This window comes from Lutjanus erythropterus, chromosome 9 (assembly GCF_056507025.1).
Source record: "Lutjanus erythropterus isolate fLutEry1 chromosome 9, fLutEry1.hap2, whole genome shotgun sequence".
Classification (NCBI taxonomy): Eukaryota; Metazoa; Chordata; class Actinopteri; order Lutjaniformes; family Lutjanidae; genus Lutjanus; species Lutjanus erythropterus.
Genome location: NC_139325.1, coordinates 36,983,648 through 37,010,555, shown reverse-complemented (window position 1 = coordinate 37,010,555; position 26,908 = coordinate 36,983,648). Strand labels below are relative to the sequence as shown.

The following is a 26,908-nucleotide window of genomic DNA, read 5'->3' as shown; positions in this document are numbered from 1 at the left end:
CACTAACTGACAGATCGAGGCAGCGGTGGACCAGAAACTCTCATGTTCTGAGAGGTAAAATTACTGTTCATGCCAGTGAAGTCTGGTGGCTGTGAAAAGAGCTTCAGTTCCCCATCGAAAAGGGCTGTTTGACAGCAAAGTGAAGTGGTGAAAATATTCTAAATATAGTGCACACTTGTTATTTCAATAATGCCAGTTTGCCCGCCTCTTTATAACCCATTAACTGCTTGTTTTAGGCACATGTGGGAGTCATTGTTGCACTAACCTGAGTTCATTTTTCATTGGTGATGATTTCTCGCCCCCTACACTTCAGCTACACCCTTGTTTCATCACTCATGAACAGCTCATTTGTTGTATAAACTTGTAGGAGGCATCACTGGACTCTGCAAAGCCACAGAGGTCAATTGTTGTGAATACATTCACGTGAGGATTCGTGCACGTATTTAAGTAGCAGCCGTGACTTTTGCGCATTCACTCTCATTTAATTAGGTTTTCTAATAGTTTATTTTCACTCTGATTTTTGTGGATGCTTAATGAGACACTCAACTCTTATATCAAGGCTTTAAAGTTCTCATGGTTCTCTCACCTATGTGCACCTGTCCTCTAGGTTGTATTTTAAAAAATGCATAAATGCTTTAAAGCTTGATGCAATTTCTACATTAAAAATGCATTAGGAAGTGAGGAGCAGGAGGAATGATTTAACCAACTCATCAGTCTAGTAGAAAAAAATAGAGGAAATTCCTGCTCTGGCCAGTTTACCCTATTTTGCTGATTAGGCTCAGTTCTGTGCTAAAAAAGGATTTGATGATGTTACAGAGATGTTTTCTCTCTGCTCAAGTTCTCTTCTTTTTTGTCTCAGGGTACTCAAGGTCTCGACGGAGTGCCGGGCAGCGATGGTGACCCTGGAGAAGATGTGAGTTGATTCAGAGTCACAAATCTCGACAAACTGTCCTTCATCTTTGCTTCCCCTGCTGCTACAAACTCTTGTTTTTCTCCCCGTTGTTTGTGTCCTCAGGGTCCCATAGGAGTGCCGGGAGTGATGGGAGACCCTGGACTGTTTGGTGCCAAGGTAACAATCAGCACAGCAAAGACGGATATATAGATAGATTCCCAGTGCAGATTACATTAATAGCTTTACAGATTTGCTCAGTATTTAAATTTAGTTAAGTCCTAAAAAAATCTGTTGTTGGAGTTCCTCTGACACCACCATGTACTTTAAAGGAACCTCAAAAAATCAGTGAGTTGCAGAGCCGTAGAGATGTTTTATGGAACTAAATAGCTTTTGGCTTGTGGTGCTCAAAGCCAAAAAAAAAAAAACGTTTGAAAAATTCAAAACCAGTGTCCAAAAATTGTGACCCGGTTTCTCAAGATAATCCGCAGACCTTGTTGCGAGCAGTTTAATGTAGGAAATAGAGAAGAAGAAAGTAGTTCTTACATGGAACTGCTCATAACAAGATCTGTGGATTATCATGAGTAGGTGGACCATGATTTTTGGAAAGTGACGCTGGTGTTGCATTATTAAAAATGCATTTTTTGGTACTGAGTGCCACTCAGCCCATTGTATTTGAAAGACATCTGTACAACCGATATCTCTAAAACTGTAACTCTCTCTCTCTCACACACACACGCACCCATCAGAAGAATTTCATGTGAGTCATCCAGTATTGAAAAAAACTGATAAGACTTCAGCAATCACTATTGTACTATTGTACTGTGCTGTTATTATTAATCTTCTAAGTGCGTAACAGCTGGCAAATTGTCAGAACGCCCACACACTTTTTTCTGTTTAATTGTGAGTCACTTACACAGAAGACATGTTGACAATTGACAGTAGAAAAAGCAAGTCAAGTCATCTCAGGGGACTTTTCATAAAAAGCAAGTCCAGACTGTCATCTTAATAATATTATTTACAGAGACTCAACAGTTCCACCATGAGCAGAAGATAGTGGTGAGCAAAACTCCTTTTATTTCAGACCAGCAGTTTATATTACAGGCACATATCGGACAGGAGCTGGATCATTTCCTCTGCCGTCCACAGATTTTTACAAGATGTAAGAACTGGAAAAACTGCCTTTTAAACAGGCAGAAACCTCAAGCAGAACCAGGCTCAGGTTGGGTGGCCACAGGTGTAAATCATGACATGATTAATGGCTGAATTCCATTTCAAGGTCCTGGTATTGTGTACGCGGCTCCATGTGACGTGACACACAAAACTATGTTGTGATTGGCTGCTACCTTGGGCAGGTCTCTCTTGTAAAAAAGAGATTTTCAATCTCATTGGAGCTTCCTGGTTAAATAAAGGTAAAAATAAAATAAAATGAATAATTAACCATTAATGTTATTAGTAACACATGCTACTTTTCTTTACTTTTGGTAAAAAAGTCAAAATGTCTGCTGTAAAATTAACCTGTCAGATAAAAAAAAAAAAAAAGCTAAACTCAAATGTCTGTTGTACGTCTGCAGGGCAGTAAGGGAGAACGTGGTGTGAGAGGACCTCGAGGCAGAGTGGGCGCCGTGGTAAGTGAGCAACAGGATGATCAAGTGATCAAGTAAAACCGCTGTGTAACTCCAAAGACATGGGTTTGATTCCTGACTGCTGAGTGTTTCCACCACAAGAAGGTTTTCCCAGGGACCAGGAATCTTTGGAGGAACTCTGGGCGCATTATTTAACCCCCCAAAACTCTCCTCTCAGCGGGTAGTACTTTCCAAAAACACAGGAAGTTTGGGGGTTTGGTTTCTGATTGGCCGAGGGCTTGCACCATTTAATTTCAGACACCATTTTTGAAAATCAGCAGCTGCAAACCAATTTTTTTTTGTTGTTTGTGCTTTGACACATCAGCATGGAGTTACAGAAGACAGAGCACGAGAGATGGACCGTTGTTCCAGTGCAAACTCAGAGAACAGAAAACCACCTGTTGAGTCAATCTGGGAAAGACAGACAGTGTGTGAATAAAACTTGGTAGCAAGTTGGCTAATTTATAGACACTGTCCTGTAAGAAGAGGGTTTTTTTTGTCTCATTAGACCTGTGAATGATCCCCCAAACCTAATAACCCAACTAGAGGTGGCTGTGGGACCCTTATGACCACCCAACTTCATCCTGAATAGCGAAGCAAAATAAGAACAGAGAAAAAAAATTACCACCAACCATAAATACTTAAATAAAGATCTCAAATTTCATATCATATTCACAAGGGGTACTAAATGACACTTCCAACAAAACACAAGGGTTAAGATTATACCTGATGATGGTGGAAGACCAAACAAATAAAGCAAATGAATAGACCAAATAGTCAAATGAACTGAGATACCAACAAAAAGTAATTAATAAAATACACAAATAATCAAATAAAACAGCCAAATATTGAGATAGATTAAGAAGATTTACAGGATATGTGGTCAGGTGAGCTGGTGTTACTCACAATATGCAAATGAAAGCTGCTGACTCTTAAATTCTCTGTTCAGGACACCTGCAAGATGATTGTCCAAACTGTCCAATCTGGCAACCCTGTGCCTCAGATATAAACAATCAAACCAGATGTTGTGACACAGATCAGCCAACCACAAGTCTGCAGGGAAAATCCTGCTGAAAATACATCTGGTAGTAATCTGGATTTATTTCTGAAGAAGTCAGTTGTGTTTTTTAAAAATAAATTGAAAGTAATTCCTAATAACTTCAAAGTATCACATCATGTAATTAAAAACCATCTGTAGTTCTACCCGAAATCTTAAGAAATTTCCCAGTGTTCAGTTCTCAGGAGTTTTTTTTGTTTTGACATTGTTGTGGTCAGATGAGTGACATTAAAAGCAGGAACAAAAAAGGGAATGTCCCTAAAAGAAAGAAAAAAAAACAAGAACAAAGAGCACACTGGTCGCTCAGATTGCAACATACAGAGAAGTCTTTTAATCCAGAATTTCATTGTGTGGGCATGTGGGAGAAGTTTGCCTTCAGGGCTTTCTGCCTGAAAAGGATGAGTCAATCTTTGGTTTCAGACAGGACACGAACGCAGATCTGCCAGATGAAAGTCCTGTTTGTTTTTGACCCTTTCATCCTCCATAACTTACTTCCTCCCATGCTGGCTTTATCACTCTTTATGGTACGTCACCTGACTTCCTAAGGGCTTTCTGGCAGAGAGCCCAGAAGGCAAACTTCTCCCATACATACATCTGGAACAGTTGAGAATGCAGTATCTGTAAACACTTTACTTCAAGTGAAGTTTGTTAAATTATAGGGAACTTTAAAAATCTACAGATGTTGTCCGTCCATCAATAGTATAATATTAATAGTAATAATAATAATAATAAGAGTTATAATTATAATATATAAAATAACTTTATTTATTCTCACTTTTCTCAACAAAGTTACAAAGTACTTTACAAAGAAGAGAAAAAGATAATAATAATAATAAAGCAAATAAAAACAAACTGACGTCATCGACCACAGGAGATTAAAAGTTAAAAAGGGAGTTTAAAGAACTTCAACAATGAAAATGTAAAACCACAGGAAAATTAAGATGTTATAGATATAGTCTATCTAATGTCAATGGGCAGAATATTCCAGAGGTCATTAAAGGTCAATAAATACATGATGTAATTCAGAGCGAGGCAATGTGGTGCTTTAAAAATTATATTTGGAATTTTAAAATTGTCCAGAACAAATATATTTCTTGATCGTGTCTTCATGAAAGGATGAGACAGGTCTAAGAACCAATTTTAATGATTTCAGTTTAAGAGAAAGAGCTTACAGTGAGGGTTAAACTATTGCATTCTTCAGTTTAATACTAACAATGGTCTTAAACATGCCTGATCACTGAATGAAGAGCAGTGATCGGTTGGCAGATCTGAGGGGTCTGGACGTGGAATCGTGGATGAGCTGATCAGATAAATAACACTACATCTGGTATTCTTATTGCACAAGAAATCAGAGAGCAAAAAAAAAAATTCTGTCACCAGATGTTTCCCAAGCGCACAGAAGCCACCTGAGAGCGAGGAAGCTGTGCAAGCAACAGTATTTCAGTCAAAATAGTTTATTGACACGTGCATGAGATATGAAACATGAAAAGTCTTTGGCGGTCAGACCACATCATGGTGAAAACAATTTGCACATGTATAAATGGGGGTGATGAAGCTGTAGTGAAGAGAACCCCTGAGGTCTACACACTGGTGGTGGTGATGAGGTCCTCAAAGCAGCTAAGCAACAGAGTTAAAAAAAAATCACCAGGTTTATGTGCAAGTGTCGCCTGCATATAACAATAGTGGTGAATGTTGTATTTTAAGGGCTCAAAAGAAGGATATTTAAAAAAAAAAAAATGAAAGAAATAAAAGGGGGCCCAATGCTGAGTCTTGTGGTACAACTGTAGAAGATGAGAAAAGACACGGGATGTGTTTTTTTTTCTCATGCTTGTTTTGATTCTGAGATGCCAAGGTGAGATTCTCAGTGGTTTAAGAGTCAAACTGTTCTGAGTCAAACCACAAAAAAAAAAAAATCCCCAGATCCCCAAGGCTTCTACCCTGATCAAGCAGAACCGTAAAACACTCATACGGAACAGGCTTATGACTGAAAATGACTTTTTCGTTTTCTTATCATCATCATTTCAGTATCTCATTGCTGTCAAAAGTTACAGTACAGTACAGTAAGCTGCAGTAACTGGATAATAAAATTTTTTAGTGCTGACTAACACAAAACTAAATCAGTTAGAAAATCTCCAGACTGTCTGACCGTCAAGATAAGAAGAAAGCCGTTGTTCACACTTCCTCAAATCTGACATTTTATAGATGAGGGTGAAAATACCCACTGAAGGGTTTTTTTGTTACTTCTAAAGGTCTTTTACTTCCTCTTCTTAACTTTTTCTCTTTATGAAGTTGTATCAGTTTTCTTGTTATAATTTCCTTTTTTTAAAAATATAATATTTTATTGCATTTCCATTGTGTTTTTGATAACATTAGCAAATCTGACGCTGCAGAGAAAGGGAGGAAAGCAGCAGCTCACCAATACAAGATCAATATTCATATTCAGCGTATATGAGACATGCTGAATGTAGCTCCTTTATTTTGGGTCATACATCGTGTGTCCCTCAGAATTCACGTCTCAGACGACCATGAAAGGAGCAAAAAGAATCAAATAATAAACAGAAAAAAGCAAAAAGATGTACACACTGTCAAGTTCATTTCTTTATCATGGATCGATCACATTGATTGATTGAGTATTTTTCTGTCTATTTGTCCAACAGGGAGCTGTAGGAGAGCAGGGAGATGCTGGAGTACCAGGAAAACAAGGACCAAAGGGCCTGCAGGGCCAGACTGTGGGTACACACAACACTCAGACTACAAACCTGCAGATTTATCTGTTAGTTATTAATTCAGGCTGATTCATCCTTTATGAAATACCAGACTTCACCGGGAGTTTTCTCTTTCCACAAAGAACAACTTTAATATAATTTGGAATTACGTAACACACATCTGAGTTACATGAAATTTAAAACAAAGAGCAAAATCAAAAAAAGTAGATTATACATCATCAGAATGGTGGATTATTACGATCACACATACAGACACCTACAGAACATTGACACATACAGCGGGACACTGTAAATTTAATCTTTAAATAAACTGTGATGAAGTGAAAAATGCTCATGCTGATGTCCCAGATCTTATTGTAACTGTTCTGACTTTGGATCTTTTGCTGTTTCATACTAATAACAAATCAGTTTGTGACGGTCATAAACATTTTAAAGTTTGATATGATGATAAAATATGAGTTAATTAATCATTTAATAGTATCAAAGTTTTTTTTTTTTTTTCACTCAAGTCCTCAGTTCAGTTCCAGCTTTATTTACCCGCCTTGCAGCACAGTAGAGGAGGTATCTAGTATTTTATCACAGTTTAAAATTCTGGTATCGTGACAACTTTAGTCCCCGTGTGGTTTTACGTTGTTTGTTTAGTTAATGTGATAAGTGTTGAAGTGGTTGTTTTTCTTCCAGGGTGCCAAAGGTGAGACGGGACCTGATGGTGAGAAGGTGAGTGTTGGACATCACACATCAGTGAGTCTGTACGCTGAAGTGTCTTTGAGAATATGTTTTAAAACTGAAGTGATGGTTGGTGAGATGCTCAGCTCTCACCACAGGGAGTTGTTAACTGGTTTTGAAATAGTTTCAATTTAATACTGATGACATGCATAAAAAAATAAGACCATAGTTACTCTTAATGAGTGCCATCTGACCCAGTCCTCCTTGAAATCAGATCATATGCAGACCAGATTTCAGTGATGCAAAGGTGGCTCTCCTTTAAGCTCCTTGATCACCATGGTAACTGATGCTGAACTCACAACCCGGTCAAGAGCGAGTCACGTTCAGCCGCAGTTTCAGATTACATCACTTTCACTGATTCTTTTCCTGATGATGTTCTTCATGAGTTATATAGATTCTAAACTGAGCAACTGAGCTGTATGTTTGTGAATTTACCGAATATGAATTTATTAATTAATATTTTATGTTCTGTGTCTGGTAATTATCATGACCCACCCCATATGGGATTATTCAGACACATTACCTACAAACAGAATTTTTTTTTTTTCAAATAATATTTGCCTCAAATCATGATATAACAGACAAAACTGAATAAAATGAATTTCATCCTCCACTTCATTCAACTCACAATAATCACAAATTTTCTCTTCTTGCTTCATACTGAATCCTTCCTGTGCACACAGTGATCTCTGACTTTTAGACAAATTATTTCCATCTGACTTTGCAGAATAAAACTGTATTACTGCAGCACAAACTGCGTGCATCATGTTGTCAAGGGAACCTCAGTCTGGTGATGCAGAGTCATCTTTTCCCAGTTTGCTTCACGTCATATTAACACTTTAAATTTACACAGCAGATCATCCACACAGTAAAGTAAGTGTTGCTTTTTGTAGTAGTGTATATTTTGTTTATATTCTCCTTTGCGCTCCATCATAAGAACCTGTTCATTTCGACTGAAGTGGGCGGTTCGCCTGCAGAGGAAAAGTCAGATGGCGCGACAAAAGCCCCTTCTTATGTGAGAAGTGAGCGCCCACAGAGCCGGAAAAAGAAAGTCTGGGCTCACAAATAAAGTTGATAACCACTGCAGATTATCTCCGACGGGGGTTTTACGTTTTGTTGAGCCAGCTCATACAAAGGAAGCCTGTCTGTGTTGAGCTTCAGCCCTCAGATAAACCACATTAACATGAGTAATCTCTTCAAAGATTTTAAAACAGCGCACCATGAAAGTTATAAGCTGAACAAAAACAAGAAGATAATTCTTTATTTATTATCATTTTTATCATACATTTACATTCCTGTAAAATGCTATTTTTAGCACATAATAGCACGAATGTTTTCTCATATTTTCTTTTGTAATATTTCCAATCTTTTTTTACCTAGAAAATCACCATTGTTTTGAAAAATAGTAACAGCCATCTTCAAAATACAGTATTAATGTCACCTGACCTAAATAACCCCCAGAAGGGAGTTTCCCTGTTGGCTGACTTCTTTTGTCACCTGTCTCGTCGGTCTTGTTTTACAAGCTGCTTGTTTTACTATAAGACAACCTTTTATTTCACCTTTGGAGTAACATGTTTCGAGGAAGTCAGCCAGATGCTTTTGTTTTGTTTTTTTTTCTTCTGACAGTAATAACAACTTCCTCTTTCATCACATGTTGTGGTTGGGTTTTTTTCCTGCAGGGTGCAACAGGGAAGAAAGGCATTAAAGGTGCAAAAGGACAAAAGGTAATTTTACCTGTTTACAGTCTGATGATGAAACTGTCATTCTGTTTAACTGCACATTATTAATTTCACTTCCTCTGCTGGGATTTCCTCACTGATCGGTTTGTTCCCTCTGCCTTTCAGGGAAGCAGCGGTGAGCGTGGAGACAAAGGACAGGTGGTTACTCTGTTTATTTACATTTTATTTCCTGACGTTGTAGAAATACACACAACAAATTTAGCTGAAGAGTTTCCGGAACAGGCTTCATCTGCTGCCTGCTTTTACCCAAGTAGTCAATAATACAGGATACAAAATAAAGGCATGAAACAAAAGTTTCATTTTTACTTTTTTTTTCTTTTACTGTAGCTGGCATCACACTGGACATTTTTACAGATATTTTTGTAGTTTATATAAATGATAAAGTTCAGGTTCATAACAACGGCCCAAAACACTGTTTGGAAAAAGAAGATTAAGGTTGTAAGTTGAACTTTTTTAAAAATACATTTTTCCTGACTTTCAACAACAAATACCAGAGATGTGGACTCAAGTCAGACCTGAGTCTAAAATTAAATTACTTTAGACTCAACAAGACCTGTCTCGACGACGACCAGTGACTCGTGCCTTGACTTGGACTTGTGAATCACTTGAAAATACTTGATATCTTTTCCTCAAGTCTAAAGGTTAAAATGTCTGTTTGAAACATGAGAATCCATAAATCAATTAATTTCCCTGCATTTCCTGAATCAGTTAATGTCAGCACTGTTAATTCTCCGCAAGTCGACACTTATTTCACCAGATCCACTTTGTTTGAAACAATCCAACAGCAGGAAACCACAAGGAAATATTGTTACGTTGCTGAGCTCCAGCTGGAAAAAATGATTCCAGAGTTAATTTAATTAGTTTATAAAAACTATGAGGTGGTCAACAAAAAACAAGCTGCAGTATGAAAAACATGCAGGTAAAAAATTACACACAGATATGTAACAACTAACTTTGTTTGACATTTGAAGTTGCACAAAAACGGTAATTCAGCGCTCTGTAATTAAAGTGATATTATATTGAGTGAAGAGCATATTATGACTTGTTTAGCGCTTCAAAGTTTAGGACTTGGGACTCGTCTGTCATGACTTGGGACTTACTTGTAATGTGCAAATCAATGACTTGGTCCCACCTCGGTCAAAAACGGAACACAAAAATATACTAATATGCCTATAAATGCCTGAAATTCCTCTTTTGTTAAAATCTATTGTGTTTTTACTTTGAAAGTACACAGAAAGGACACTGTGATATGAAGAGAACCTAGTAAACAGTATTTACCTTAGAATGGCCTGCTCATGAAACAATAATTACTTGCTTAATCTTTACTTTTTGTCTTCTTTCTGACAGCGTGGACCAAAAGGCGCAGTCGGACGAGACGGCACGCCCGGTCCTGTGGGACCGCCGGGCATCCCGGGCAGCAGAGGAGAGCGCGGCCCCATCGGTGACCTAGGTGTTAAAGGCCGAGCGGGACCCAAAGGAGTCCCAGGTCCCACTGTGAGTAATAATCAGTCTGTATAAGTGCAAAAAAATAACTGTTTAAAAATGAAGAGCCGCCTACCTGAACTTTATAAAATGGTCTGACTTGGTAGCAAATACAGTAAACCATCAAATCAGTAGGCAAATAAACAAAAGCACAATTACAGTGTGCAAAAAGTTATAAAAACTCTTTAAGATCACATTGGCTAATACACTTTATAATCTTATTCCAGCTCCCCATTTATCATCACTAACATTTAGTTCCAGAAACTCTGTGAAGCGCCACCAGATATTTTCAAAAACTCCCAGTCTTTCCTTTTCTAAGGAAACGCATACTGATAGACCCTTAATATAGTTTCAGATTTTCAGTTTTGTTATCTGTCAAGGACCTCCTTCCAAAAACTTTTGACCACATTAGATTCTCATGAGCAGTGAAGGGGTGCTCCTTTAGCACTGTGTATTGGAACGAAGCAACTGCTTTCAAAGTCAGTTTTTTAATTGACTTCAAAGATTATTTTGACAAGATCACGACTATAGAATGACACCTCTGTTTGAATTTATCTCAGACACGCCCCCCTAAAACATGAGACAGAGAGAAACATGACAGAGATGACCCTCAATTTGATGTTCGACTTCACCTGAAGAGCCTGTGTTAATTAGAAAGTAATAAAGACTTTTTGACTTGATCTCATTTCCATTCATTCACTACAGTTTCTGTCAGTCGAGCAATGACAAACTCTGTAAACGTTTCACTAGGTGCAATTAAAATGAGGTTTTTGTTTGTGCACATGATGTTCAACTTGGTTTCTGTGTAAAGTAACTTAAAATGTGTTTCTCCAACAGTATTTACAGTCTTATTCAGCTGTCACACAGCTCAGGATGTTTTTGTTTTTGGTTTTTCAAACAGTTTACCCCAAAATTAACACATATCTCTCTTCTTACCTGTTGTGCTATTTATCTAGATATTTTTGTTGTGAGTTGCCAAGTTTTGATAGAGATATATCAGCTGTAGAGATGCCAGGCTCCTCTTCAGTGTAATGGAACTAGATGGCGTTCAAAGCACCAAAAAAAATCATTTTAAAAATTCAAAAACAAAGTGTTTTTCCAGAAATTATGACCCGCTTGCTCAAGATAATCCACAGAACTTGTGAGCAGTTTCATGTAGGAACTATTGAGCCAAAACATGTCCTACAAAAAAAAAAAAAAAAAAAAAAAACTTAAAAAAGTATTTATTCTCCTGCAGGGTCCTGGTCTGACTGATGAGCAGGTCCTGCAGCTCTGCAGAGGTGTGGTCACGGCCCAGATCTCCCAGTACGCCGCCTCCATCCGGGCCAAGTGCTCCCAGGGCTGCCCCATCAACAACCGGACGCTCATCGGGCCCCCGGGAGCCCGAGGGCCGATGGGATCACCAGGCAAACCCGTAAGTCCTGCTTCTACCTCAGACTGCTGTGTGCCATCAGGATGAGAGTAGTCAGAATAATATTTTAATTCCAAGTCAAGAGAGACTTGATGTCACCTGCAGTTTGGTTGAAAAGTATTTACATGTATCGACATCTGTAATCAGCCATGAGTTGAAAACATCAACATTTCAGATTTTAAAAAGTCCAATATGATCCATCCCTCCATACAATACAGTAAACAATACACTATATTTCTCTTGTAGATGATTATGTTGCATTATATCACCTGCATTAAGGATTAATTAAAACACCGTCTCTGCCTCCACCTATCAGGGCAAAGCAGGAAAACCTGGAGCCAAAGGAGCCAGAGGAGTTCAAGGTGACAAAGGACTGGAGGGACAGGAAGGAGCGCAGGGTAACAAAGGTAAACTTCACGTTTTTGTACTTTTTTTGTTTGAATATATGTAGATTTGTGAAATTATAATCCAAGTGAGCTCAGTGCTGCAGATGTTAGGATCAAGATCAAATTACTAATTTTCATGCTCAATATACTTTTACATTTTTTCAGGTTAGTAATTCAAAATTCTTCTGTTCTCTATTCTCACTGTGGATCTCTGACTAATAACAGTTTGACTTTGATTATGGACTCAGATACGTAGAGTAAATATAATGAAGTTTTTGGCTCTTTGACATCCTGTGCTAAAAGTTTGTAGCTGACTGCATTGACATATACTCATTTCAAGGCCCAAAATTATTTTTATGTGTCTAAGTGACTAATGGAAACAACAGTCTTTGAAACTGGTCCAGTATTGAGCGAGACCGCTGCAGCTGACGAAACAGGCTGCAGTGTAATCGCTCCAAGTGACTGTGCGCCATCAAAGAACGTCCGCTGACAGGCTCAGGTTGTTATTCTAAGTGTCTGACAACGTTATGGAAAGGATCATTACAGAGATGGACCTTTATGTTAAAGAGAACAATCCTTTTTGTTCAGCCACAAACAGACGATTTAGAAAGCCAGCAGACTCCATTTACAGAAACAGTAGTTTTATCATTGTGAAACACATTTCATTCAAACTCAACAGAAACAAAATCAGACTCACCAGAACCATCTTGATTCGTCTTTCCACCGTTCAGACAACTTTAGTTTAGTTTAAATAAATCCTTAATTCAACGAGTTTGATGTGAAAATATTCCAGTTCTACTATCTACTACTACTATCTTCTAGTTCTGCTATCTACTCCTGATATTTTCACATCCAGTTCTGTGAATTAATGGTTTATTTCGATTTTCAACCGAGTTTTATTTCGTTTCTGTCGAGCTCAAATGAAGATGGCAATTATAAAATTACTGTTTCTGTAAATGGAGTCTGATGGTTTTTGGGCGAGAGTGATCAGCTGGTTCTGGTTAAAATAAGACAAGATGTATATCTGTAGGGAGCCTTCCCAAAACATAGAACACAGAAAAAGTGTCTGAGCCTGTCAGTGGCAAAAAAAAAGCACTCTAACTGACTTTGACGTTGCATGATTGCCCATAGGGATTACATTATTGACAATTAGAAAATTAGCTAATTCTAAAATTAGTTTTGCACCTTTTCCCAATGGCTCTCTGTGTTTCTATCATCAGGTCCAAAGGGTGCTAAAGGCGTTGCCGGGGATTCAGGTACAGGCCTGCCGGGACCTGACGGACCACAAGGCCTCAGAGGTGCGACGCCGCTCACCTCCACACAGTCATTCATGATGTAACATCAGTCTAGTGTGTCGAAGAAGCTGAGTGATTGCAGTTTTAGTGCTGCTGGGTCTTTAGAAATCTGAACAGGGAAATGAAAATGTCAAAAACTTTACATTTGTCACCTCTTCCCAACCCTCACTCCTCACGTAAAGCTAGGAAAACACTTCGCCTTTTTAGATCTCCCTCTCACTGACAAATCCTGGAAATCGCGGACAAACCATCCCTGATCAGAGGCAAATCACTGCACGCGAGGATGCGACCCGTGAACTGTTCAGTGATCCAGAGCTCAGAGAGACCTCGATGGTGACTCGCTGACACCGCAGTTGATATCAAGCATGTTTAATATCTGGTCGTGTCGAACAACTCGAGGAGTTAGACAGCAGCTCTGCCAATGGAGGGAGACAGAGGAGGGAGAGATGGAAGAGCAGCAGAGCAGCAAACAGTAAAGCCTAAATACAGAACTGTACACATATTTATATCTAAAAATGAGAATAAAGTAATTATAAAGCTGCTATACAGTTTTAAGGTAGTTCAAACAAGCTCCACCTCCAGCATCACTGGTGCAGCTCTGTGGAGACAGACAGGTCTGAGTGTGTGAAACAACACATGCTCCACACTGATGCTTCAGTTTTAATAATCTAATGTCACTTCTAGCGTGTGTTTTCATGACAACACATAGTTTCAGTGTTTCCTTTAAATGCAACAGACACAACTGCTGATTTTTCAAGAGAGGAGAGGAGGAACTAATGTTACATCACTTTGCTCTTTGCTTTATATCCTCTATCAGGGAAGAGAAAAAAATAGGAAAAACAATCGGTGTCCAAAGGTTTACTTGCTTATATAATTTCATTATTTTCAGAAGTATACTGAGAAATTACTGATATAGACAGGGGCTCTCATCATCATATGATATGCCTAAATTAATGATAACATGAAAAGGAAGAGGACAGTCTTGTTCTTCAGCCCAAAATTCAGTCATTATCTACTCATCTACCTCATGCCGACTGATGGTCAGGTTTAGTTTTTTAGTCCACAAAACACTGCTGGAGTTTCACAGGAGAACAGTCCTGCAGAATCTCCCAAACAGTGGAAGTGAATGGTGACCAGTTTTCAAACGTAAAAAAAAAAAAAAAACTGTTAAAAAAAACATCAAATGCCTCCATGCTGCTTGTCTGGTGTAATCCAAGTCTTCCAATCCTAGTTTTATATATTTTATCATTTCTTCTCTGCAGGTTTGCCAGGTAACCCAGCAGAGCCCAAGAACGGCATGGAGGGTCCTGAGGGTCCCCGAGGCTTCCCTGGTGCAGTCGGCCAGCCTGGCATGGTTGGCATCGCAGGTGTGCCTGGATTTTGCGAGGCGCGGGACTGCAGCATTCACGCGCCAGTGGTGCGCAAAGAGCAGGGTCTGGTGAAAGGACCCGTCAGTTCAAAAATGTGAACCTGAACACGAGCGATAAGGACCGCTGTGAGATTATAGAAGATCTGAGATTCACCTGGTGGCAACTTCAAGGTTCATCTCATTGAATTCCAGGTGACATCGGGACTGGGTTTAAATGGGACAAAGATTTTGATAGATTCATGACAATAGTTTGTTTAAAAGCTGCGAATGATCTATTCTTCATTGACTGTTGTTGAAAATGTCAGTGGACTGAGTATAGTACCGTGGGGAACTCCACTGGTGGGCAAGTTTGGTAACAAACGGGAAAACAGCAGGAAAACAAAACAGAAAAGACTTTTTCATCAGAGTTGGAGAATGATGTAAATGAACTTTGACATTTTAGAGGTTTTGTACTTCATGAAGTTTGAAAAAACTCCCACAGCTTTGGTCAGGAGCAGCTGCATCTGATGTGTTGTAATTTGATATATATAAAAAAAACACTAAATGATTCCTCACTGAATCGGTCCTACAGTTTAGTTTTTGTTTTCCCCTGTTACATAAATAAAAATACAAAATGTTACATGTAAATATTTTGTAAAGTATCTCAAATACATGTACTGTTCTCTGAAATATGTTTCAGATAAAGTGTCTGATGTTTTTTAATCTGAGTCTGCAGTTTGTCAGTCGCCATGTTTTAGTGTGTAAAAGGTTGTATGATTTGCTCGAAGCACAGGCAGACAAGCAACTTTCTTGCTACTTGAAGCCTTCTCTCCAAATCTACCTTGAAAACTAAACACTAATTGTCAAAAAAATTAATTCAGACCATGTTAACTTTACATAAAAATAGCCTGCACAGCATATGAAATATCATTTTACAAAGTAAAATACAGACAAACAAAATAAATACTTCATTGGCTGCATGCTGCAAAAAGGGAACAGCCTTCAATTTTCAGATGTTCACGTCCACTTAAAGTCCACTGTGACGACCAATTAAATTTGCTCGCATGCTGGTGCTGCTGCTTAACAGCCCAACAAGGCTCTCAGGTAACTTAAACTTCAAAATAAAAGCACTGTTACAATTTCCAAATGAAACAAGAACAAATGCAACCTAAATTAATTCTCAATTTTAAGTTGTTGGTGTTTAAAAGTAAACAAATTACACGAATTATGTGACGATATAATGGAAACTTTTTTTTTCTTTAAATTCATTTTAAAATATAATATTCTAGGAGATATCATTTACAGAAATAAGGTGTCTCCAGACTTCAGAGTTCTTCAGTAATTTAAATAGAAATTAAAAACTAAATTGTCAGTTGTTTGTATGTTTCAAGAACTGACATGTTCCTTCAGATTCATTAGAACTGTCGTCCACTGAAAACATAAATAATTCAGATTTGTGAGAAATTTTCTTTCAAAGTTGAAAACGGCCTCTAAAAGCCGACTGCTGAATCCGGCATGTCCCAAAACACCTTCCGTCTGTAATTTTCGACCTGCGAGTTAATTATTTGTTGACTTTCTTGTAGTTTTTGTACGTGAATAAAAAGATCTTTGGTATCCATTTTTTTTCCAGCTGGAGCTCAGTGGGGGACGGTATCAAGTATTTTCAAGTCAGAAGGCTCAAGTCCAAGTCGAGTCTGAAGTCATCAAATTTGTGACTTGAGTCTGACTCAAGTGTAGGTCATGTGACTGGAGTCCACACCTCTGGTAAAATGCCATTTAAAGGGATAGTTCACCTGAAAATGAAAATTCAGTCGTTCTTTACTCGCCCTCAATTGAAGTGATTGGTGACTTTTTTTTGTTTGTTTTTTTACATTTGAAAACTGGTCACCATTCACTGAAACTCCGCAACACTGTTTTCCCGTGAAACTCCAGGAGTGTTTTGCAGACTAACAAAATAAACCCGACCATCAGTCGGCATGAGGGTGAGGAGATAATGGCTGAATTTTCATTTTTTGGGTGAACTATTCCTCTAAATACCTTCAACACACCCCATTAAAAGCATTTCAGTATTTGTGGATAAATACGTCTACTTTATCCATCTGGTCATGTGCCGTATTTTCATGAAAAAAAATAATGTTTTTATTGTCAAATTCATCACAAAACTACATACAGAACATAAAGAACATGAGACAGACCGCAGAAAAGATTTAAACTAAATTTATTGTTTATTTTCACAGAAAGATTTAAGAGCAGCAACACAACAGAAATGATTGCACAAAAGTTTTGGTCCTTACTGCATGAAATGACACATCACAGTATATAATGTCTAGAACTGTGCTATCAGGGTATAAAAATACAAAAAAGCACATAATTTGGAGGACTTTGTGATTACAAATGAGAATTTACAGTACACAGATATAACACAGTGCTGGTTTCACATTTTTCATCAGTAGTACTCGCGTTATTGAGGAACAACCAAAACATGCTGAACAGTTGGTCAACAAATATTCAGCCAGCTGCCAATTTTGGACATTGAGAACTCATTTTTTTGGCACAAATTCAGTATTAAGGAGCTAAAAGTGGATGCAAACACTCAATTAAAAAAAAAAAAAAATCTAATTCCAGCAATTAAAGTAAGCAAAAGTTCCCAAACCAAAAACAACAGAAGCACCATTATTATTCCACGCTGTAACTTGCATAGTAACACTGTGTTCTTATGGCAGTGAGAAAATGTCCCTTTGGTGATTCAGTCAAGTTTCCCTTTAATGCTTTTTACTGGGGCATTAATTCTAATAATTATTGTGAACTGACACAAAAGTCTTTAATGCCTAAACAACACCAGTGGAGTACTTGTCAGTAAAGGCCACATGATGCTTAATGCCAGATTTTAGTGATTTGATCAGTTTTAAAAGGTCAAAGAGACGAGAAGCAGTGAAGAGCATCAGTGAAGTTTAAAATGTTTCATCTGGTTTAATACAGGAACTAAAAACAGATGATGGGTGTTTTGAATTATAAACAGATGAGGATTATTTTGAAAGATATGTCAGCGATTAGTGGGAATGATCATTCTTGCATCACAGTTTTCATTTTCACTTAAAAAACTATTAAGATCGTCATGATGGAACATTTTGTTTGGTGTCTGAACCAAACAAACATGTTTTATTTAGATCTGGAGAACAAGATTTGTAGGTCAGAGCAGCTGAGAAACCCAAAACACTTCATTTTTACAGCTGCACTGTTTGGTGAAATTATTATATGCTGTGATTATTTCGAAAGATATTGCATTTGTGATATATCATGATTAGTGGCAATGATTATTTTTGCATCACAAATTTGATTTTCACTGAAAGAAACTATTTATTTCATGACGACGTGACATTTGTTTGGTTCTGTAGACCAGAGCATCTCTGCATCACTACAGTAATTCATTATAATACTATTTTGTAACACATTTGACTTTTTAGTCAAAAGATTTCACCTTATTGCACATGGCCATGTAACAATTTTGATAATATTCTGATTAACTTTGCAGCCTTAATTAGACTTTAAAGCCTTAAATCAAAATCTCAGTCTATGATCCAAATTGATTGAATAACAAATTTAACACAAGACTACAATAAACTGAATCAAACCAATTAAAAAGCAACAATTAAATTAAAACCAATGTAATTAATTAATCAAAGAGGGAACTGGACATGTTTCAAAATCCAAAGATGATCAGTTTAATGATCAGAAATACAGAAAAGTGTGAAATCTCCATATTTGAGAGTCTTAAAACATCATCCCCTGCCATTTTGCATGAAAAATTACTTTAACTAGTGGATGTTACCTATTATCAAACTAGTTTAATTCTTTTTTACCACTTGGTTGGGCACGTGAGTTGCCACATTTACTTGCCCAACGTGGCATTTAACTTGCCCCAGGACAGCGAGCAATCCTTACTGTTGAGCCCTGAACTGTTAATTCATCATTTTAATTTATTTTTTCTTTTAGATGTCATGAATTTGCTCAGTTTCAGGGAGGAATCTTACTTTTTTTTTTATCATTGATAGGTGTGATTTGAGTAAGTTTAGGCCAGAAGGAGATTCTTTATGTTTGTTATTTGATAAATTTGGTAAACTGTCCAGCTCAGTGTCAAATGAAGTGTGAAAAGTAACTGGGATCTGTTAAATGACATGAGAGAACTCTGAAGGTCACGGACAGTTTGGAACAACTCTGCTAAAGCAGCTAAAAGCTGGCGTCGCTGAATTAGAATGATTCAAGATGTGTACCAAACAATTTTGAAAGGATAGCAAGAGATGCCTGACTTAAAATGATTTTCAAAAAAGAAAAGAAAAAGAAAGGTTTGAGCTCAGCTGTCTCCGTCACAGTGTGGTAGAAAGTGCATGTAAAGTTTCAGCTTCATCAGCTGATCATTTAAAGTTTATAAAGTGCATCTTATTAAAATACTTGGTCTCTGCTATAATTTCTCTAACAGAGACTCTCAGAAATCAACTGTCAGATTCACAAAAATACTATTTTCTTCATCATACTGTGCTGGTCTGTGCTGGTGTGTGCTGGTGTGTGCTGGTGTGTGCTGGTGTGTGCTGTTGTGTGCTGGTGTGTGCTGGTCTGTGCTGGTGTGTGCTGTTGTGTGCTGGTCTGTGCTGTTGTGTGCTGGTGTGTGCTGGTGTGTGCTGGTGTGTGCTGGTGTGTGCTGGTGTGTGCTGGTCTGTGCTGGTGTGTGCTGGTGTGTGCTGGTGTGTGCTGGTCTGTGCTGGTGTGTGCTGGTGTGTGCTGGTCTGTGCTGGTGTGTGCTGGTGTGTGCTGTTGTGTGCTGGTCTGTGCTGCTGTGTGCTGGTGTGTGCTGGTGTGTGCTGTTGTGTGCTGGTCTGTGCTGTTGTGTGCTGGTCTGTGCTGGTCTGTGCTGGTGTGTGCTGGTATTGATTTGTGCTTCATCACCCTGCAGCACTCTCAGGACTTTAAGTCCAATCCGACAGAGAAAACAATCAGATGCTCTTTTCTGCTCCGACACTCTTTGACCTTCCTTCAAGTTCATTTAGGCCACATCTGTACTGGCACTTTTTTTTTTAAAACAATGCCTTAAATGTGTCTGTTAAACAGCTGTGACCATGATATGTTGTGGTCGGGACATTTTACAGTGCAAAAATAAACTTCTCAGTGCTTTCTACTTCACTTTGCATTCATACATTCATGTATCATGATGAAATAAACTGAGATGAGACTGAATCTGAGAAAGGGGTTCACAGTGGTCACCTGCGGCTTCCATTGTGGAGCTTTGATCGACTGGCATCAGTGAATCAGCTTATTGATATGGCTTTGGTTTTGTAGCTAGCTAACCGTAACACCTGGGTACCTAACATCATCGACTTGTAAACGTCAAATTAGTGGAGGCGTTTAGTATAAATTTGTTTTCTACGTGTCTGTCAGCTGCATGTAAACATTTAAAGTGCTCCCATTACTTTTCCTTATTTCTACCTTTGAAACAAAAATCCCTTCTTCTTCTTCTTCTTCTTCTTCTTCTTATGTTCTGTACCTGTGTACTGTTTGACTAAAACTAGCTACTGTGTGAAAAACTGTACTGCTACCAGAATTTACACTTTATAAGCTAATGAAATTTTCCAGCTAAAGGTAAGCGAGTTATTAATATTCTAAAACCATTTATTTTTTTGGAGGGGCTGTTTAAAAGACAATAAAAGTTTTTTTGGGCTTAAACTCCTAATAAAGAAATGTATCAGGTTGTGAGGTGGGAGGAGCTGCAGGTTCAGCCGGTGTTTTTCCCTGTTCTGTTTCTTGGTTTTCCTTTAAAAAATATCCTCAGTGTTAACATAAGCTGGGTAAATGTAAACGTATGCGTGTTTCAGTCAGTTTTTCATGGCGGACGGCTTTAAATACTATCACTGCTGTGTAGAGGAAGACAGTCAGAGGAGTGACCGACAGCTACGTTCAATTTGAATTTGGAAATTTAAGTTTCTGAGTTCCCAGTCAGAAATTTCAACCGTAGCAGCCAGATTTCTGACGAACATTACCAATCGGACCTTAAAATCCAAGATGGCTGCTCTGTGCATAAACAGTACGTTCAAGTTGTAGTTGTACACCGTCTCAATACGTTTTTGAATCTGTCGTACACACAGTACTGTCAAATTCTGTGTGGACATGTGGCTTAAGTGTTGTATGCGTTGTTTGTTCTATGCTATTAATGCTATTTGCATGCAAAATAGATCCACCGGACCAACCGCTGCGGGAAAAACGTGGACGCGGCAACACTGGTGATGTCATTCCCAGCTCTGACTAAATGGAACGCAGCTTCAGAGCTGGAGCACATCAAACATCTGAACTTTGAAAATGTGAACAAAACGTTTCTGAATTAATTTAAAATGAACCCAAAATCTAAAAATAAATTCATATAAAAAATCTGATTAAAAACAGTGATGCCTTTAGCCGTTAGTGGAGCATGAAACAGGTTTTTAAAGAAGAAATATTTAAGTTCTTAGTGTTTAAAAATGAGTATTGAATGAATGAAGAATGTAAGTTTGAGAGGAGAACATGCAGGCTGCAGCGCTGAGTATTTCAAGTTAACTGCATGTTTCCTTCATCTCTGATGACACGTCATGGTCATGTCATGATTTATTATAGTGAATATATTACTTTAAGCTTGTTGACTGGTTGTGCCTTGTAGAAGTGCACCATGGGGGTTGTAGTTAGTAAAAGGTGCCCTGTGAAGTTTTCTTGCAAGCTTGGTGTTTCTCCTCACACAAACATGTTGTGCCATTTTCCTTCTTCACAAAACACTTTTTCAGAATGACTTTTTTTACAGTTTGAGTCCAGCGTTTTGTGCGTTCAAGTTTACTGGTTTGCAGTCTTGGGGACCTTAGCAGCACCAGATCAGTGGAAAAGTGTAGCACCACTGGCACGAACGTGTATGTGTGATGATGTAACAAGAGGTCAGAAACTCCACAGGGAACACCAACGTTTTGTTGAGTTTTGTTCTGTCGACAGGCGTGTACCGTTGAATCCGATATAAGAATTTCATGCTAAAATTGTCAGTCACATAATACAGTTTATGGGAAAAATACACAGGATTTCTGGAACCTGAAACAGCTCATCCCACTTTGCAACTCTACAGTGATTTTACTACAAAACAAAAAATTTCTAAAAATCTGTTAAAATGTTGTCAGCTAACTAAAGGTTTAGTGAGTCTGAGTGGGTCAGCAGCTTTGTTCTATGAACTGTGGGAGGAACAAGTGTTTTGGCATTTAGTGTGTGAAAGCTGACTTCTAAGTGTATCTAAATCAACAAATCTAAATTCTGAGTAGCAGCACTGGTAGGAATCTTTGCTAAAAATGACTGGAATATCATATCAAAAGGGGGGCAGTGCATGTAGGTGACCAATCAATTATACTTCAATGAATCAAATTTGCAGATGTCTCAATAAATATGATGGTAAACATGAAACACTGCATCCACGTTTCTTCATAAATAAAAGCTTTGAGCAATGCACAACTGAAATGATATGACAAGACCAGGATGGACCAAGAAAGAACTGATGTGCACGATTAAAGCTAAAAAGAATAAATAGAGGATACATTCATACATAATACTGTGTGCATGGCCCTGCAGTGCGAAACTATTCCTATAATATATATGGTTCCTACAAATTATATGTTGTAAAAAAAAAAGAAAAGCTAACTCTGAGTAAAGTGCAGAGAACAGTCAGCAAAGGCACAGAAATATATGTCAGTGAAAGAAGCCTGACATTTGTACCATGAATAGCAGCATTGAATGAAGATCCCTGCTGATCTCAGAGGATGAGGACTTAACAGATCATCTGAGTCACCAACAGTCCCCCGAAGAGCCAAAACAGCCCGATGAACCCTGCAGCCAAAAGACAAGTAACAAAGGTACATTTCACTGACATGACTCAAAGTTAGTCCGTTACCATGTCAACTGTGTCCATATTTAAATGCTAAAACTCTGCCATTTTCAACATGCATGCATGTTAACATATTAACATGATAGTGATGAAGCTCAATTCAGTGATTAATGTGACTTTTCTAGATTTTCGGCTCCAAATCAGGAGACCTCTGGTTTAAGGCTGTTCTAACTGACATTAGCCTGGCTAATACACGCTAACTAACATTAGCATTCACAGTCCAGACCAGCTCTGCTGTGCAGAATGCAGGAGGAGACTGAAGTGTGCAGAAAATCTCCTGATGAGCCTCACCAGTTGATTCCACCAAACACAGTACGTCTGTGTCACGACTCTGATCCGTCCTCCACACGGCTGCAGGTCCCACCAGCAGGGCTTCAGAAGCGTTTCAGCAGTGAGTCATTTTGCTCACCTGATTATGTTTTTTTGCTCAGATTTTGTTGATTAGCTGCTCTTTCCTTGTTCTTTGTGCTTCTACCATGGATAAACAGCCTACATGGTTAAATAGTTTCTTTTCTGTGTGTCTTTATGATGGTGAGTCTGCGCGGGGTCTTTTATTTTGAAAATTAAGTGGGTTCTCCCTGCCTTTTCTGTGTCTGACCTCCTGCCTGTTCAATCTGCTCTGTGCTAACTGACCCAGCATCTGTCAAAAACAGACTCGGTGTGTATTTGAAGCGGAGCGTCTCGGTGCTGCTGGTAGAATGGCGCAGCTGTAATGCAACAAATTAAGGTGTATGAAAGACATCATTTAAATACACTGCCAGGAATCAGCCTGTTGGTATGTAAAACAAACCCACCCTGATTTCCTGGTGCCATCTTGTTTGAGAGAGAACCAGAGCATGGCTGGACGGAGAAGTACGTCCGTTCCTCCACCGTCACTTGCTTGTCCTGTTAACAGATGAGTGAAAATAAAAAGATCTTCTTCAGATTCTTGAGTTCAGGTTTGTCAAATATGAAAAGCTCAAACACTGAGGGAATCATAATTAAAGTTTATTATTAAAGTTAATTGTCTGAAAAAACTCAAAAATTCAGATAGTATAAAGCCACAAAATGGAGTCATAATTTAATATGAAAAGGTGCGTGACCTACATTGGTCCACACCACGGTGGTGTTCACATCTACGCATGCCTCCAGCGTCATCAATCCATCTTCAATCCTCTTGCATGGAGAGATGCACTCTTGCTCCCCACCGTTGAAGTGGGCGATGGGCTGCAGGAACAAAACACCATCAACAAAAATCACTTTATGAACAGACATTTATTTACAGGTGTCTAAAAATAAGTTATCCTGAGCTTAGAAGTGATGCGTTTTGAGTGTAAAGTTGCCCAACTGCAACATCCATTAGCAGAAAGCTGTTTGTTTTTTTGTTTTGTAAAGTTTTAGGGCACTGTTGTTCAGTATACAGCGCAGTCATTTCTCACACAGGGTCATTTTCCACCAAATTAGGTCTGGTTTGAGAACCGGTTCTGTTCAAGATCCCTGGAGCTGTGGAGTTACACTGACTGTGTAACTTTAGCGACCGTGAGAGAGGGCGAGAGACAGACTGATTACTGTCTGTGGTGGTGAGCGATGGCGATGGAGAGCGTGTGCTCAAAAGGTTGTTGGTCTTGTAGTAAATTAAGGAGCGACGGCGCAGTAAATGCAGCGTGGGTTTGAGTTTGTCAGGGAATAAAAGCTGCAGCTACTCAAGACCGAAGCTGAGCTCCTGCACGCATGTGTGTTGTTCCCAGCTGTGGGAATGGCGTTGCTATGACGACCGGTTCTGCCTACATCGAGGGAGTACTACAGTACCGTGGAGTACAGTCTGGACAAGACATTTTACACAAGTTTTACACTGATACCGTACAACCCTGTGAAACGTCAGGAGGGTATGAAAAAAAAGATAACGCCCACTTTGGTTCACGATGAAAACCTGATATTTTTTGGCTCCAGCTGGAAGCCATGTTTTCTGGAAATGCTCAGAACGGTTTAAGATGAGTTGCTCGAACAGGAGCGATGCCATTTCCATGTTGGTGGAAAATGGCGCTCAGACACTCAAATAAAAGACAGTAAAAGTGGTGAGCAGCTCAGCAGTGCTACAGCTAACACTAGCATGGCAACACGCTCACAGTGACAAAGCTAACAAGTTCACACTGAACCAGATTTTTCAAACAAAGAGAGACAGCTGACATGCTCAACTTGAATATCTTTAGTATATGATCCAAAAAAACTGAAAATGTGCACATGAAATCATCAGCACTCACTGATAAGAATAAATATTCCTATTGCAGCAGGTTCTGCTGCTGTGCTGCATTAAAAAATATTGAATCTGATCACTGAGTGCAGATGATTTCATGTGCACACATCTGAACCAAGTTTTATGATAATCTAAGAGCTGAGTGCACAGCGAGCGCTGCTATCCACAGCTGCATGCTGCTAACATGGCTAAAAACATCTCTAGTAAACTCTCAAGTATAAGCATGACATCATTATAATGATGCTTAGAGTGAAGCAGAGAATCAGCTTTCTAAACTCAACTAAAATGAAAAATAAAACTGTAAATCTGCGCTTCTTTATTTAGATTTTAATCATGGCATAACTTTAGGTCCCATGAAATAAAATGAAAATGGCAGTTTGCAGTTTTATTGAAAGGTGCAGTAATCTGGCAGCAGGTGTTTTTTTTTTTTTTTTTACCTGTCCGTTTCTTCTCTGGGCTTCTTCATGTCTGGTTGAATAATAGTTAAAGCACAGAAACATCACAGGAGGAGAATGAACTGTGTGCTGATCTTTGTAAGAATATACTCGCTGCACTGTCATAGTGCATGCAGGGTTTTATTTTTCACCTTGTTGTCGATGGTCCATGTGTTCTCACGTTGCTGGTCGAACTCCAGCGTCGGTTTACAGCAGGAATAATGTGAGGTGGTCTCCGTCACCTCTGGCCTGCAGCTGGCAGACCACAGAACAGTCACTAAACACAAAGAAGAAGATTGTAAATGTGAAACTCATGTTGTCATTTTTCCTCTTTCCCTTTAGTCAAAACATCAGAACTTCATCCACATGGTCCAAAATCTGCTTTTACCTTTTCCTTATATTTATTGGTTTAACATCTTGATGATGTGATGAGGGGGAGTCATAATTTTGACTTTATTTTTAAATCTCATAATCATGATATTAAAAATAAATCTAAATTATGACTTTTTATCTCATGATTTTGACTTTTTATCACAGAATTTTGGCTTTTGGTTATCTCATGATTATGAGTTTACAAAAAAAGTCAAAATAACGACTTCTTATTGCATGGTTATGACTTTTCATCTCATAATTTCAACTTTTTATTTCATAATTTTGATTCTTTATTTCATGATTTTGATTTTTTTTAATCCCATAATTATAAGATTTTTAAAAAAAGTCAAAATATGACTTTTTATCTCACGATTCAGCTTTTTATCTCATAATTTTGACATTTAAAAAAAAAAAAATTTTTCTTTCTTTCGGTGGCAGAAATGGGCTTCCACACTTTAAGGAACTTTCTGGCTTGTCTTTTTTTCTATTTGTTTGTTTGTTTTCTATTGAGCAAGCATATGTTTGTAGAATAATACGGTACGTCACTCTCTAGGACTTTCCTAGCCTGTTTCCTCCTTTCTTGGAAATCACCTCTTGCAGGGAAACGTGGGGGAAAACCGGCTGCTTTCATTTTCTCCTACCTTTATATTTGTTTACCAACCTCATTGAAGCCGAATTACATATTATTACATGGTTAAGTTGATACCATTAGCTCGAGGCATCCGAAATACAAAAATGTTACCTTTGTAGTAAAGTATTAAATAGTTAGTAACATGTTAATGCAGGATCTGCGGCTGCCGGGACGCCATATTGATGACACAGCGATTATATGCTAATATTAACTAAACGGAAGGTCAACAAACCACACACACATATCAGTATTTAGTAAATAAGCATGAGTAATCCTTCTGCACAGGCACTCTAGTGTTTCTTTTCTATTTCATGCAATAAAATATTAATCTGGTCTCCCCTATAAAGTAACCCCAAACGTCATTCAAAATTCGGTTAATTTACTATATCGTGTTTTGCTGCCCAAGGTTTTAGATAACAAATAAATATTTTAACACTTTTCTAACTCTGCATGATCCGGTCTTTAATTCGGCTCATGTTAAAATGACTTACATTGCGTATTTTTTTAAAGACCGAATCTGTTTCAAGTAATAGGATGGGAATCATGGTTGCCATTCGAGTTGAGGCATCACTGTCATGCCGATTTTACCAGTAAACGCCAAATGTTATCAAACTACCTCAG

General features: G+C 38.3%; 2 protein-coding genes across 2 annotated transcripts in view; one reads left to right on the top strand and one right to left on the bottom strand.

Moving 5' to 3' along the window:
- The window catches only part of LOC146322093 (uncharacterized), a 33,463-nt gene extending 18,051 nt beyond the window's left edge, over window positions 1-15,412 (top strand). Inside the window, exons 15-26 of the mRNA XM_084727478.1 lie at window positions 860-913; window positions 1,016-1,069; window positions 2,464-2,517; window positions 6,229-6,300; window positions 6,979-7,014; window positions 8,703-8,747; window positions 8,868-8,900; window positions 10,110-10,256; window positions 11,482-11,658; window positions 11,972-12,062; window positions 13,262-13,339; window positions 14,599-15,412. Of these exons, the coding sequence (XP_084583604.1) occupies window positions 860-913; window positions 1,016-1,069; window positions 2,464-2,517; window positions 6,229-6,300; window positions 6,979-7,014; window positions 8,703-8,747; window positions 8,868-8,900; window positions 10,110-10,256; window positions 11,482-11,658; window positions 11,972-12,062; window positions 13,262-13,339; window positions 14,599-14,804 (1,047 nt within the window). The 3' untranslated portion in view covers window positions 14,805-15,412. The remainder of the gene's footprint in view (window positions 1-859; window positions 914-1,015; window positions 1,070-2,463; window positions 2,518-6,228; window positions 6,301-6,978; window positions 7,015-8,702; window positions 8,748-8,867; window positions 8,901-10,109; window positions 10,257-11,481; window positions 11,659-11,971; window positions 12,063-13,261; window positions 13,340-14,598) is intronic.
- Window positions 15,413-17,015: 1,603 nt separating this feature from the next.
- On the bottom strand, window positions 17,016-26,287 carry LOC146322092 (uncharacterized). The gene is made up of 5 exons (XM_084725881.1): window positions 26,248-26,287; window positions 25,437-25,594; window positions 23,704-23,823; window positions 23,412-23,502; window positions 17,016-22,559 (listed from the first exon to the last, which is right to left on the bottom strand). Exons 1-5 carry the CDS (start codon window positions 26,285-26,287, stop codon window positions 22,501-22,503), a joined length of 468 nt encoding a protein of 155 aa, XP_084582007.1. The 3' UTR covers window positions 17,016-22,500.
- Between the last annotated feature and the right edge of the window lie 621 nt (window positions 26,288-26,908).

Excerpts from the sequence above, each read along its gene's own strand:
- LOC146322092 (XM_084725881.1), bottom strand. The coding sequence starts at position 26,287 with ATGAAAGCAGCCGGTTTTCCCCCACGTTTCCCTGCAAGAG. Across the intron at positions 25,595-26,247 it reads CCCACGTTTCCCTGCAAGAG|TTTCACATTTACAATCTTCT; the intron begins GTGATTTCCAAG and ends TGACAACATGAG. Across the intron at positions 23,503-23,703 it reads CCACCGTGGTGTGGACCAAT|GACAAGCAAGTGACGGTGGA; the intron begins GTAGGTCACGCA and ends ATCTGTTAACAG.